This window comes from Phyllostomus hastatus, unplaced genomic scaffold (genome assembly GCF_019186645.2).
Source record: "Phyllostomus hastatus isolate PE091 unplaced genomic scaffold, TTU_PhHast_1.1 phas_scaffold_501, whole genome shotgun sequence".
NCBI lineage: Eukaryota > Metazoa > Chordata > Mammalia > Chiroptera > Phyllostomidae > Phyllostomus > Phyllostomus hastatus.
In genome coordinates this window covers 60,910,706-60,924,634 of record NW_025334033.1, presented here as the reverse complement: position 1 = coordinate 60,924,634, position 13,929 = coordinate 60,910,706, and the positions used below count along the sequence as shown (strand labels likewise).

Below are 13,929 nucleotides of genomic sequence, written 5' to 3'. Positions count from 1 at the left end.
ATCTTTGGGAGTTGGGCATTTACTAACTTGTATCACAGACTGGTGGCAGTAGGGAAGGTAGAGAGTTCCGGTATGTGTGGTGCTGGGCAAACAAGACATAGAAGAGAACAAGTGATCCAAATACAGGGGACTGTGTAACTTACCACCCAAACCAGAACACTTCTGAGGATGAAAGGGGCACAGGTTATAATTACGTTGGGACAATAAACACAGAGGGCACTCTCCTTGGCAGCTGATTAGACCTATAGTAACTTAAAAAGAAAGAGCAAGTATAGCTGCTTTCTCTGTAGCCTCGCAGAGACTCTGCAATTTGCTCCAGTGCCAAGGAAATCAGACATCTCAGACGAATGCTGGATGTGGCAAAAATCCCAGGACAATTCACAACTTCCCCGCCAACCTAAATATCCAGAGTCACCATAGTGGAGAACCTTATCACCTACTGTCTGCCAAGCGTGTAACACACTCAGCTAAAATTGACCGAGTGCCTATTACCTTACTTGTATTTAATCATGTCCCCATGCAGCTGCTCTTCCCGTTTCATCTTATAGGAGAGGAAACAGGCTTAAAAAGCTACGTGACTGACCAAGGTGAGAGCTGAGTTGGCGCTTGGTTAGGGGCTGCCAGCCCCTGGGTCAGTCCACTGTCCCGCACTGCCACCAACTGGCACGTGGTAGATGTGCTCTGAAACTGACGGTAGAGGGCGTGGCAGGGCCTCCTCTACTTAGTTGCCTTGCCAGGCCTTGAACGTCCACTTCACCTTCGCTAAAGTGCTGTCACCGGGGAGGCCGGCGGAGAAGCAGCTGAGTGAGCACACAATAAGGTTGGTGCCGGCACCCAGACAAAGGCCCGAGCGGAAAAGGCTCGCTGGCCTCTCCCACATCAGTACCGCGACAGTCTCGGGGACCTGTCGCCCGCACCCAAGATGGCGGCAGAGGCGTCTGCAGCCTCCTGCCCTTTCCCATCGTGGCGGCGACCGGACCCGCCTCCCCGGGCGCCTGAGTCATGTGACCCACACAATGGCTGAGAGCCACCTCCCGGCTTCCCAGCAACGCCGTAGGAAAGCCATGACGGCCGCCGCGGGTTCGGCGGGCCGGGCCGCGATCCCTCTGCTGCTGTGCGCGCTGCTGGCGCCCGGCGGCGCGTACGTGCTCGACGACTCCGACGGGCTGGGCCGGGAGTTCGATGGCATCGGCGCGGTCAGCGGCGGCGGGGTGAGCGGCGGGAGGTGCAGCGCGTGGGGAGAGGGGGGCGCCGGGGCCCGCCTCGTCCCGCCCCACAAATCCCCCGGCTCGGCGGTGCCTGCGCGCCCGCTGCGGTGCTGGGATCCGGGCTTGCTCGTCTAGGATGAAGCTGTAGAGGCGGTTAGGTTTAACAGCTGAGCATCTAGAGGTCCACCGAATGACAGGTGTAGAAAGTGACATGGCTGGGACCTGAACTTTTAGCCTGGACACTGGGCCGGGGCTGTGTTCGCCGCAGAGGGTGCTCCGGGAGGGTTGCTGCAGAAATCTTGGGAGCCGGAGAGCCTCTCTCCCGGAGGCGAAGGGGATGATGCCCCAGTGAGATTCTTTGGCTGTCCCTTTTCCGTTTCAGAGAGGTGGGTGGCGGAGTCAGAAGCGAAGCGCGCTGCACCGCTAGAGTGCAGGCAGGGTGCACCTGAGCCCTTTCAGAGGGGCCAGTGCAAAATAGTTTTTTTTAAAAAATTATTTTATATTTCGATTACAGTTTGCATTCAACACTATTTTGTATTAGTTTCAGCTGGTAGACATCTACATAGGTAACAAAGTTTCCCCTCTGATAATTTAAGTGCACCTGGTGCCATAGATAGCTATTACAGTATTGTTGACTACATTCCCTATGCTTTACCTTACACCCCCAAGCCTATTTTGTAATTACCAATTAGTATGTCTTAATCCTATCACCCTTTTTTACCCTGTCCCCCAACACCTCTCCCCTGTGGCAACCATCAGTCTGTTCTCTGTATCTTTTAAGTCTGAATAGGTTTTTACTGGAGGAAGGACAGGTACCTCTAGACATCTTTAGTAAGGCAAGAGGCCTGGAACCGTCTGGGACTTTTTTTAAATGGCAGGCTATACTAGTATCAACTGATCGTCTAGAATTGTTTATTGCTGGGGGGCTGTGTTGCCTACAGATAGATGGGCAAGGCTCACGGGTGTGAGTTGCCCAATAGAAGTTTCAGTACCTTAGTACATCATTTTTGTGCGCAAGGAAGGGGAAACATTGGTTCAACGGCAAGGACAGTGGCTAGCCACCATTAGGGGGCCTAAGAATCACCTGGTGTGCTTGTTGAAATGCAGATGCTGGCCACCCCCCAACCCCCATTCAGACGTAGCCTGGAGTAGGGCCTAAGAATCTGCATTTTAACAAACACACCATTTGATTCTCATACTGAGTATTGAGCGACAGTTTTTTTTTTTTCTGGTTCAAGGATCTCTGGAGTAAGGGATGCATTTTTTTAAACAAACTTTTAATTTCAGAATCGTTTTAGGTATGCAGGAGAATTGGCAAGACACTACAGAATTCTCAGGGACCCTGCAGCAGTTTCTTCTGTTATCAGCATCCCACATTAGCATGGCACATTTGTCACAAGCAATATTGGTAACATTAATGGAAGTTCGTATTTCCCTTCATATTTACTTAACTGCTAGCAAATGTTCTTTTTTTTTTCTGTTCTGGAACCCTATCCAGCATACCAGTTACATTTAATTGGCATGTCTCCTAAGTCCCTTTTTGGCTGTTGCAGTTGGGATGAGTCAGTGTTATGTACATGAGGGAGACAGGAGGACCACTCCAGCTTCGTGCAGAATTGTGTGGGCACAGCTGATAATTTCCTTAGCCTTCTGGTCATGCTGTCAGATGGCCTCCAGGTGTGGGAATTTGTAGCATGACTGTTCTTGGCTCCAAACCAAATTTACTTGATTTTTGTACCACAATTGTTGCCACAAGTGGCAAACACAAGACCTGTGGGCCGGATCTGGCCTTCCACCTTGTTTTATCTGGCCTGGCACCTTGTTTCTACTCAGTGGCAGCGCTGAGCTCCTTGCCCCTAGTTAAGGAGTGGTTACATTTATACAGTCCTAAAATCACATTCGGCCCTTTGAAGTCAACCATGAGGCTGATGTGGCCCCCAGTGAAAATGAGTTTGACACCCCTATATGAAACCTTTGTCTGGTCTTTGTTTTATTCTTGGTAACCTTTGGGTCTGTAGGGTTTATGGTAGTGGAGGTTTGAGTGGGAGGGATTTTCTTTATCATACCCCAGATCAAAGCTACAGCTAATTTTATTTGAAAATATTAATGCTGAACTCTTGAATGGGTTGTTTGTTGGGTTGAATCAGATGGAACTTGCGCTCTCAAATGCAATTCAGAGCTAGCTTGCTGGGTGGATGTTTGTGCTGGTTTCAGTAGGTAGATAACCAGTGCTGTGGCTGGACTGGTTCTTATTATGATTGCAGTGCACTCAGCAATAACCGTCAGGAAACTTGGGGTCAGGGGAAGTTTCATTACTCACAAGTCCTGGAAAGCAGAAGGTGGATTGCTCCATAGCTCACTGGACACCTGGGACCACACGCTGAGTCTGCAGGTGGGGAAGAGAGAGAGAGGGGGTGTGTGGCTTGAGGTGTCTGCTTTTACTGGGTTGCAGGTGGGCACCTGGTATTTTGCAGACTCCCTCTGTTGGTGAATTTAGACTTCAAAGCCTCACCTCACCCTGCCTCTTTATTGTGTGGTGTGTTTATTTGAGATAGCCATCTTTGAAATGGATACTTCTTTGAAGTGGATGCCACAATCATCAAAGCTGAAGTCAGGCAGTTGCGTCACAAAAAAGAAGAAACCGACTCTCAGCGTTTACGATGCAATTCATCCTTCATGCTGAGGCATCTGAGTCAATGATGAGGATATTAACTGCCTGGGTAACTGATCTGCTGAAAGTCAAGGGTAGGGCCCATTGTAACCTAGAAAGTACTCATCTAAATAGGATTATACTGACACTCCTATAATAATTATACAGGCAATGGTTTGAAATCCAGTGCATAGCCATTGTCCCAAGTTTAAAGGGTCCTGCCATGAAATCAGGCCAGTGATCTAGGGGCCCTAGGAATCTGTTCACTGGTTTTGGTAATATTGGGAAATGCTTTCACCTTTTGGGCCATCTGGTGTAAGTAGGTATGAGTGTATCCTGAGTGGTAGATTGCTCCATATCTCCCCGAACCAGTCTCTTAGTCCGGAGAATAGGTCAGTTCAGTTTCAAGGTTGTGCCTCATTTCAGGAGGTGGTGATGCAGGTGGGCTCCCAAAGTTAGGCCTACGTGGGGTAGGTATTTGTGATGTTAAATCAAGCGCTTAAACTTGCGGAACATGGCAGTCTTTGATTATGCTTAACTCAGTTTAAAATGATTAAAATGAGAGTTGTTTCATAACTCAGAGTAGGCGGATCTTATCTCTTTTGATAGAGTCTCCCTGTGTAGTGCGTTACCCATCTTAGAAGCTCAAATACTGATCAAATGAACAGGGTTGCAGCACATTATTTGCACAACATTTTCAACTTCTGTGTGGAGTCCCTGGTGCCTAGCACGGTTTGTGGCGGTAAACGTTTGGAATGCTCTCATTTACTCTTCATGTCCAGTGGGAAGGTGGTGTGGTATTGTAGTTAAGAATGTAGACTTAAGAGCAGATTGCCAGGCGTCTGCTCTGGGCCCTGCCGCTCCGTGTACAGCCTTGGGAAGGTGACTTAAGCTTTCTCTGTCTCAGTTTCTTTTCTGGGGTCACCGTGATACCTGTGATACCTGTGTCATAATGTGCCTGGTAGGAACGTTATGAGGAAATATGTAAAGTCCTTGGGGTGGCGTCAGGTATGTGACTAGTTTTAGTTAACAACATCCTGTTTCATAGATCAGGAAGGAGCAAGTTATCCCGAGGACGGTGGGCGAAACAGGTGTTCCACTGTGTGTATCCGACACCTGCTTTTTTCTGAGAGCTCATTACGTGGCAGCTACTGTGCTCAGGCTCCCTCCTGTGCTGGCTGGAAAGAGCTCCAGGCCCCATTCAGAGATTGTGATTGGTAATTTGGTAATTTGTACTGCTTGATGGGGATTTCCACATTTGGCTACTCTACCCTTAACTGGCTATTCTCATTGGCTGATCCTTTTGCAATGGGTGTGACTAGGGGCTTGCAGTAGCACGACGATGTAGTGTGTTTGCTTAAAGTTGGCACTTTCAGTGTTCAGGATAGGAGTGTAGAGAGGGCTAAGTAACCCCCCAAAACAACAAAACACACCATAAGGGCATAATGCAGCGCAGAAGCATTGTTTACCTTGGGCCAGATAGGTTTGTGTGCATATAGAATGTTCGCTCACTGAGTGCCTACTTAAATGTTTGAGTCTCTGCTCGTCTGTAAACTACTTGGGAACAGTGACTGTCTTATTAAAAACAGTGTGTGTGTCTGATGCCTGTCATTTATTGAGAGCTTACTATGTGCCAGTTACTGTGCTAAATCCTTTGCTTCCATCTTATTTTATCTCAGAACAGCTGAATGAGTGCGATAACCCACTCCACAGTGGTTTGCCCTCGGTCACACAGCTTGTAAATGTTGGAATCAGGATGCAATTAGATTGCCTGTACCAGCACAACAGATGATAATGTAAAAGATATTAAGTAAATGTGTATTGAATAAGAGAATAAATGGGATCTGAGCTTAAATAAGACATCATCTCTGTCCTCGAGGAATTTCGAAGTGAAAGAGTAAAGCAGTGATTAGGACACAGGGTGAAAAGACTTCCGGTAGACATAGGGGCCTGATGCGGAGGGCGTCTGCAGGGGAGGCACCTGCTGCGGGCCAAGGGGCGGGAGGGGGGAGTGGGGAGCAGCCGCATCCTTCCTTGGGGAGTGTGAGCAGACGGCTGAAGGATGACCTGGCCTTGGCCGCGTGAGGAGGTGGAATGCATTCCAGGAAGAAGAAGGAGAAAAAGCAGTTTGATTTGATTATTATCTAGACCAGCGGTCCCCAACTTTTTTTGCACCAGGAACTGGTTTCTTGGAAGACACCTTTTCCACGGACTAGGGTTGGGGGGGATGGTTCCGGGGCAATTCAAGGGCATTACATTCAAGCTCACCTCCTGTGGTGTGGCCAGGGGTTGCGGACCCCTAATCTAGACTGAAGATGTAGAATGACAACAGATAAAGTGTCAGAGTTAGGATGCAAATAATGAAGGGGTTTGGGTATCAGATTGAGCAGTTTGAACTTTATCCCGAAAGCTCTTGGAGGAGAGGGAGGTCTTGGTAAATTTATACTGAGAAGTTTCACGATTAGATTTGTGTTTTGTGTAAATTAATCTGGCAAGTTGTGTCGAGAATAGAACACAAGAGGCAGATGGGAGACTCTGAGACCACTGAGGCTACTCTAATAATCGAGGAGCCTGGATGAAGGCAGCTGGGGTGAAGAGGAAGGGATGGGTTTCTTGAGACAGTAAGGAGGTCTGGGTGACTGAAAATGGATGGGAAGCGGGGTGAAAGGGTGGTCCTAAGTTTATGGTTAAGGCAGATTGTTGTTCTTTACTAAGATAGAAGATGCAGGAGGAAGAACAGATTTAGGAAAAAGTGGCCATGTTCGGGTGGGGGTGTGTTGCGCTTGAGGTGGCTCGCGTGTCGGTGGCTCAGGAAAGGCGGGGGAGGTTCTGGGTGTGGGGGAGACAGATACAGTGCCGCTGACATGTCAGAGGGAGCACATGCGAGAGTATAAATGGCACACTGAGTTCCATAAAAGTCAAGCATCTTGTCGTTGTCATACGCCTGGCAGGGTGTCAGTGGACTGAACCTACGGTCCATCTGGGAGTGAGGTGCCAGCGTTTCATGATACAATTTACTTCTTCTCTTTCCCTTGGGATACGTTACTGCTCAGTCACTGGTTTTGTGGTTTCTTTGTTCAAGCAGTCGTCAGCCATGGTTAGGTGTGGTCTGGTGTTGGTCCCTGCACCTTCCACCTGTGTCTTCCCACGCATTCCGATGCCAGTCTTGCGTGAGGTTTTTAGTGCAGCTCGGTCTGGGCATCATCGTGTGGTCATTCGTAACAACAACAGAGAGCACTGACAAATCTCTAATGAGGAACAGGAGGGTAGTGGTTCCTTTCGGCACCTCTGCTCGTCATATCTCCCTGCAAGATGTTGGGGGTGAAGTTACCTGAGATTCATCCTTCCTGTCCTGGCCCCCAGAAACGGTAGTTGACTCATGGCCTTAAGATAGAGAAACTCAAGTTTCATTTCTTATAGTCACCACTCCCTGAGCCCAGGCCCTCAAGGTAAATTTGTAATCGTGAGGTTCATCAATAGAATTAACAAGCTTACCTCCCAGCCAGCCCCCGTCTCAGTAGAAGAGAAACTTGCTTCTTGCTTGGAATCCGTGTTTTAGCTATTGGACGAACAATAGCCCATTTGGCCAGTGTGGGGCAGCAAAACAGATGCAGGCAAACAAAACAAAACAAAACAAAACAGCCTGGGAAATGACTTCATACAGCTCAGTTTTGCCTAAGTGCTGGCTACATATGGGTGGGGTGCATAAAGCAATATGAAAAAGTATTCATGATTGGATTTGCTTCATTCATACTTTTGAAACTTTTCTTTTTAGGCAACCTCCCGACTTTTAGTAAATTACCCAGAGCCCTATCGTTCTCAAATATTGGATTATCTCTTTAAGGTAATGGAAAAAGAATTGTTTAATGGTACTGGTGATATTTTAGAAACTAGGGTGAATTTTACTCATTATTTTATCACCTTCACGATTCTAGTTTTTTTTTTTAAATGGCAGATTACTTTTGGGATAAGTTGCTATGTATTTGAAGTTTTGCTTTGCTTTTCTCACCTGTAAAATTGAAGGCAGCAATTAGTAATTGTCTTGAAGTGTTTTGTCCATCATACGATGAATCACAGGTTAATACTGTTACTTCTTTCTCCAGCCAAACTTCGGTGCCTCTTTGCATATTCTAAAAGTGGAAATAGGTGGTGATGGGCAGACAACAGGTAGGAGTTTGGGAAATGGGATTTCCCCCCAGCCCCCATCATTTGAATCTATGGTTAAACTTAATTTCAGAGTATAAATAGTGCCTACATTTTTTGATATTGATTATTGCTTAGTAGATTGTTTCTTAATATTCTTTTTTACTCTAGTTCTTTTAAAAAATTGTATCAAAGTATGCATTTTCTCCCATCAGAAATAGCATTTGGACTTTAGATTGTTTATTTAATTGAAGTAGTCAGTGATAAACAACTCTACAGTTTTCTAAAAGCTATATTCACTAGAGGGAATATAGGGATAGTTTGAAATTGTATTAAAAAGTTTAAGAAAGCTTTTAATATTGTATAAATGATGTAAGGTGTTATTAGTTTTAAATAAAATAGGTGATAAAATGTAAGTCAGCAGTACTTCAGGTACATAGGTCTTTTTTCTTTTCAAAACAAAATTATTTTTAACCACCAAATCTTCACTCTTCAATGACCATTTTGATTGACTTTGTGCTGTACATGTAGTCGATTAAAGGTTTATGGGCCATAGTTTCCAGGAAGGAGAAAAGGAATTTAATTCTCTCAGTAATACTCTACAGCTTATTATTCGTAGGTCAGATTCCACTGTAGTGAACTCTAGCCTGTTGTTTGTGCACTCATGTTTCTGTTAGTGATTTGGAAGTCATTTTTGTTAAACACATACCTCCCTGTGGTGGTGTTAGCGTTTACTTTACGCTGAAAGGAACGGAGTGTGAGAATTGGGTCTTCCGAGCCCAGGGGTTCACACCCGGGACTGAGAAGCCGGCTTGGGGGCGATGTGAATCCGAAGTTGGATATGGGACTTGAAAACCCCAGAGAGACCAAAAGCCCAGCGGAATGTAGTTCCAGGAATTTGCAGTTATATGAGGTGCTAACACTTCTGTTAACACTGCTTATGGTAGAAATGGAAGGTGCTTACGATGCTTAGGAGGATGAAAACAGATGAGATACTGTGCTTTGTCATCCATCCACAAGTTACATTATGCGATTGTTCTCCTTTGCCCCACTTTGGGATCGGAACTGGAACACTCCTTCTGTGAGATGCGTGCGTGTATGTGTGTGTGCGTGCGTGTGTGTTGGGCGAGTGGTCCCACCCACGGTGCACTGATAATGGAATTGCTTCCTTTCTCTTTCGCTCTCTCCCTTTCAGATGGCACTGAGCCCTCCCACATGCACTACATGCTCGATGAGAATTATTTCCGAGGATATGAGTGGTGGTTAATGAAGGAAGCCAAGAAGCGGAACCCCAATATCACACTCATGGGTAAGAAGTGAAGTTTGCCATACTTATTCGGCCTGTTTTCCTTTAACTTTCCTGAATCATGTATGTGGAAGCTCTGTTAAAACTGAAGTACTAATAATGTAATTAATATGACCAGCTTGTTACCAGTAGCCAAGCGCGTGCCAGGCCCGGTCCTTTTTTCGCCCTTATATATTATCTCTGATTTTTATAATAATTCTGGAGCAAGACATTATTCTTCCCATTTTACAGAAGAAGCAGGAGAGGCTTAGAGAGGTTATGCCACTGACTTAAGGTCAGATAATTAGTAAATGGCAAAATTAGGTTTATAAACTATTCCATTGTGGTGTTTTGCTAAACTACTTTCTTCATCAGAATTTCTCATCAAAATTTGTCAAGGGGCAATCCTGTTTATAAAATTGTATATTACATGCAGTAATCTATTCCAACTATTTGCAAAATTGTGTATTTTATATAGTAGTAGTCCCCATTTCTAGAAGCAGCACATACAAAAGGTGTTTGGTTTGTTTTGAATCTCAGGGATGTGGGGTTGGAATGATGCAGCCGCGACCCCTGCCCTGCGGACCTCAGGTCCCAGCGGCAGGATTGTGAGTGGCCCTCCGATGGGACCGCGCTCACTTCCCAGTGCTCCTGCAGCAGTGAGCGCACTTGTAAAAAGCTTCACACGTGCACAGTGGTGGCGTGCTTCCGTCATTTGAAGTGAATTTGATTTTTTGAAACAGGCTTGCATGTTCAGGCTAGGTTCAGTGAGATTATGAGATTTCTACAATTACATTAAAGGACAAGCATAAATTTCCTAAATTAAATACTGAGGAGTCAGTGTGTTCCTTGTAAGTGGACTTTTGTAAGAGATTCCAGAAATGTGTGGAGCAGTAAGAAGCACCATTGACTTCAGCGCTTACTTGCCCATTGGGCTGCCTTCAAGGTCAGTTCTGGTTCAAGTGTAGGAAACCTGGCATGCGGAACCCTGTCCTAACCAAGACTGACACGTGGTGGACCTTCGGAATGTATTTGGCATTTCCTTGTTTTAAAATGCTCCATTATTTTAATGTCACATTTCTTATGGAAATACAGTTAGACATTCCTCCTGAGTTTAGAAAAATAAACATTTTGTTATTTTGATTTTGAATTTTTTAATAGTGAACCAGGTTGGTGACATATAAACAGTTAAGGAACTTAACTGTTGAGTTTATTTTAATGTATCAGTGACAGAATTAGGATTTAGAATTGTAATTAGTGCTTCTAGTATTCTCATTTTTTCACTGAAAATAATATTGGGGTATCTGAACAATGTGGATTATTTAATATACATCATTTAACAAGGGAATGTTTATTTCCCCTGTTGAGTCATTGGCATTTATATTGCTATAAAGACAAACTAGTTTTGCTGAATTTCATTCCCTACTGTATGTTTTAAGTAGCCTTAGTACTGAGTGGGAAAATCGTATGATACTTACCTTGTAGGAGTGGTCAAGCATAAGCTTTTCAGAACTCTTTGATTTGCGCTTGGACACAGAAGTTGGATATTGAACATCCGCTCTAGTATGTGGTAGAGATGTTCAGTTAAACTGTATGTCTTTCTTTCTATTGGTAAGTTACCTTTGGGAGAGGTGTTTGTTTTTATTTCTTTGTCTCGAAAGAGCATTTGGAGTTATCACATCTGTTCTAGGGATCAGTAAGAGATTATAGTGTTGAAGGGATTTTGAGAATTTGCGTAGGGTGTGTGATCTTTCCTTTAGCCCGGTCTGCATTGTTTTTTTTTCTTTATCTACATTCTGTTTGGTTTCTTTTGCTTGGTTTTCAAGAGTGCCAGCGTTGTCACACCCCTCTGCCCCTCTGCAGGGTTGCCGTGGTCCTTCCCCGGATGGCTGGGAAAAGGTTTCAACTGGCCGTACGTGAATCGGCAGCTGACTGCCTACTATGTCGTGACCTGGATCGTGGGCGCCAAGCATCATCACGATTTGGACATCGATTATATTGGGGTTAGTGATACATCTAACACGTGCTTAACTTTGGCACACTTATTTGTAATTTTTTAAAGTGGCCGTTTGTTGACTAACCATTTTGTGTCTTGAGACTAAGTTGTTCTATGGGTGTCTGATAATAACATAAATCAACTGCATGCAACCCTCTAATTCCTCCTCTTTGCCCGTCCGTATTCTTTCCGCTGCGGACAAATGTACTGAGTGTTTACACTTTTGGAACTATTTTTCAATGTTTGTTTTGGGTGTCGTCCAAACTCAAATTCTCCTTTTTCAAAGCTTTCCCTACTTTCTCTAGTTCTTATAATAATACTGTGTTAATCTGTATGTTACAACACTGATTAATCTCATTTTCTTCTGTGATTCTTCTCTTGCTCTAAACCAGGGGGGTGACACACTTCCTTTAAGGACCAGACAATAAATAAATTTAGGTTTTGTAGGTCAAAAGGTATTGATAAGGATATTTATGTAGGTAATTGTGTAACCATTTAAAATGCAACCATTTAAAACTGGAAAAACCGTTTATAGCTCTCAGGCTATAAAAACAGAGGCGGTGTGCCAGATTTCGCAGGCTGGCAGAAATCTGCCTACCCTTGTCCTAAATTGTTATTTAATGATTAAAAACATGAAAAACGTGATATTTTGTCTTTCTATCTGGTCTGCTGGCAGGTTGGAGGCACGTCTCAGACTACGTTGTACCCCACAGAGCCTGATGCCACACGTCTAGGGGGTCTCCATACACTTTTGTTTATTAATGTGCCACGTGTCAAATCTGACTGTAAAAATTTTCTTGCAATCCACAGGCAATTATTTAGTTCCTGCTGTGCTGCAGGTACTGTGACGATTACGTTCCACACATACCAGCATGAATAAGCTCTTGCGGAGTTCAGTGGGAGGAGTAGACACGGGAACAGATGAACCGCAGAATCACGGGTTGATACAGGATGTGAGGATGAGCCAAGGGCTGTCAGCCAGGAGCAAGTGTACACCTGTGCTTATTATCCTTCTCCAAATTATAACTGAAAACTAGTTTGTGTGACAACACGCTAAACTATTTTTAACCCATAGTGAGACTAAATATAGGTTTGCGTCTAGTAGTATTCAATTATGATAAAGCCACACTTAGAAACTCTTTCTGGTGAATAATGGGTAACTCACATCTTTTTTAGACTCTTGATAATCACATGCCATGGTGAGGGGCTTCTTTGATAAGAAGCTCTTTCCCGTATCACTTGGAGTAAAAAGAGTCACAGCACCTGGGCTCTAGGCCCATCTCTGCTATTAATGGTGTCCTCAGCTGCAGAATGGAAGTCGTGAAAGTTTTCTTTTCAACCCTGAATTCCTGTGCTTCGTGGTTCTAAACCCAAGAGACTTGTGTGTGTCCCTCTTATTCTTATTAAGAGTTCTGCCCTGGCTGGCGTAGCTCAGTGGATTGAGCGCGGGCTGCGAACCAAAGTGTCGCAGGTTCGATTCCCAGTCAGGGCACATGCCTGGGTTGCAAGCCATGACCCCCAGTGACTGCACATTGATGTTTCTCTCTCTCTCTCTTTCTCCCTCCATTCCCTCTCTAAAAATAAATAAATAAAATCTTAAAAAAAAAGAGTTCCCTTTTGTGATGTAGCACGTGGTTGTGCTTCTCCACGTGTGTGGTGCACCCAGGAGCACTTTGTCTGTGGGAACCTTCTGGGAGCTGCTGCAGCAGCGCCCCATCTGCAGGTCTCGGGTGCCAGCGCAGCACCCGGCACACAGTGCCTGGTCGGTATCTGTTGAAAGCTGACTGTTTCTCTTTTGGAAATCTCTGGAATAAACAATTTTTGACAACACCATGGAAATATTTTAATCTTTTTAAAAATAGTATTTTAATTTTAAAAGTTATGTTGTCTTATAATTATTAACACATTCAATAATAGACCCTCCCATAAAGTAAGAAAAATGGCCTTTCATGTGATATGAGGGTTGACGAGAGAAATGGCATTTAATGATAATGTCTATTTTCTGACACTTAGAAACGTTTAGTTCAGACCTTTTTGGCTTTTTGTTTTGCAGATTTGGAACGAGAGGTCATTCGACATCAATTATATCAAGGTCTGTACAACTTAAAAATCTTTTAGTCTTTAAATTATTAATAAGTAATTAATAATTAATTACTTATTAATAGTTAATTAATAAGTGGTTCCATGGAAATTAGTAGTAAGAACAGTATTTGTTTATAGCACAATTATTGGTTTTGCTAGTTGTGACACAAAATTTGAGCAAAATCTTAATAATATTTATATTCCTGATTAAAGCATATGTAATTTCCTATAAGCCCTGCATTTTATTTTATATATAATGAGTCTTTATATATGTATATGTATATATATTATGAGTCTGTGTGTATATATGTGTGTGTGTGTATTATATATACATATACATATATATGTATATATATTATGAGTCTGTATATGTGTGTGTGTGTGTGTATGTGTGTGTGTGTGTGTGTGTGTATTATGAGTCTATTCTAATTCCATTGCATTCTAAATCAACTTATCTGGTCTGGAAAACTGCTATTTTAAACAATTTAGACCATTTCCTTTTCTCTGAACCTTTAGTTTAGCTGCAGTAAATTGTCTCAGGATATAAAAACTTTTAATGTTTAAT

General features: G+C 43.9%; 1 protein-coding gene across 1 annotated transcript in view; it reads left to right on the top strand.

Annotated features, from left to right (window-relative positions):
* Positions 1–1,016: 1,016 nt before the first annotated feature.
* The window catches only part of GALC (galactosylceramidase), a 43,605-nt gene continuing 30,692 nt past the window's right edge, over positions 1,017–13,929 (top strand). Inside the window, exons 1-6 of the mRNA XM_045823650.1 lie at positions 1,017–1,211; positions 7,634–7,702; positions 7,962–8,025; positions 9,197–9,310; positions 11,150–11,289; positions 13,336–13,374. Coding sequence (XP_045679606.1) covers positions 1,017–1,211; positions 7,634–7,702; positions 7,962–8,025; positions 9,197–9,310; positions 11,150–11,289; positions 13,336–13,374 — 621 coding nt within the window. The remainder of the gene's footprint in view (positions 1,212–7,633; positions 7,703–7,961; positions 8,026–9,196; positions 9,311–11,149; positions 11,290–13,335; positions 13,375–13,929) is intronic.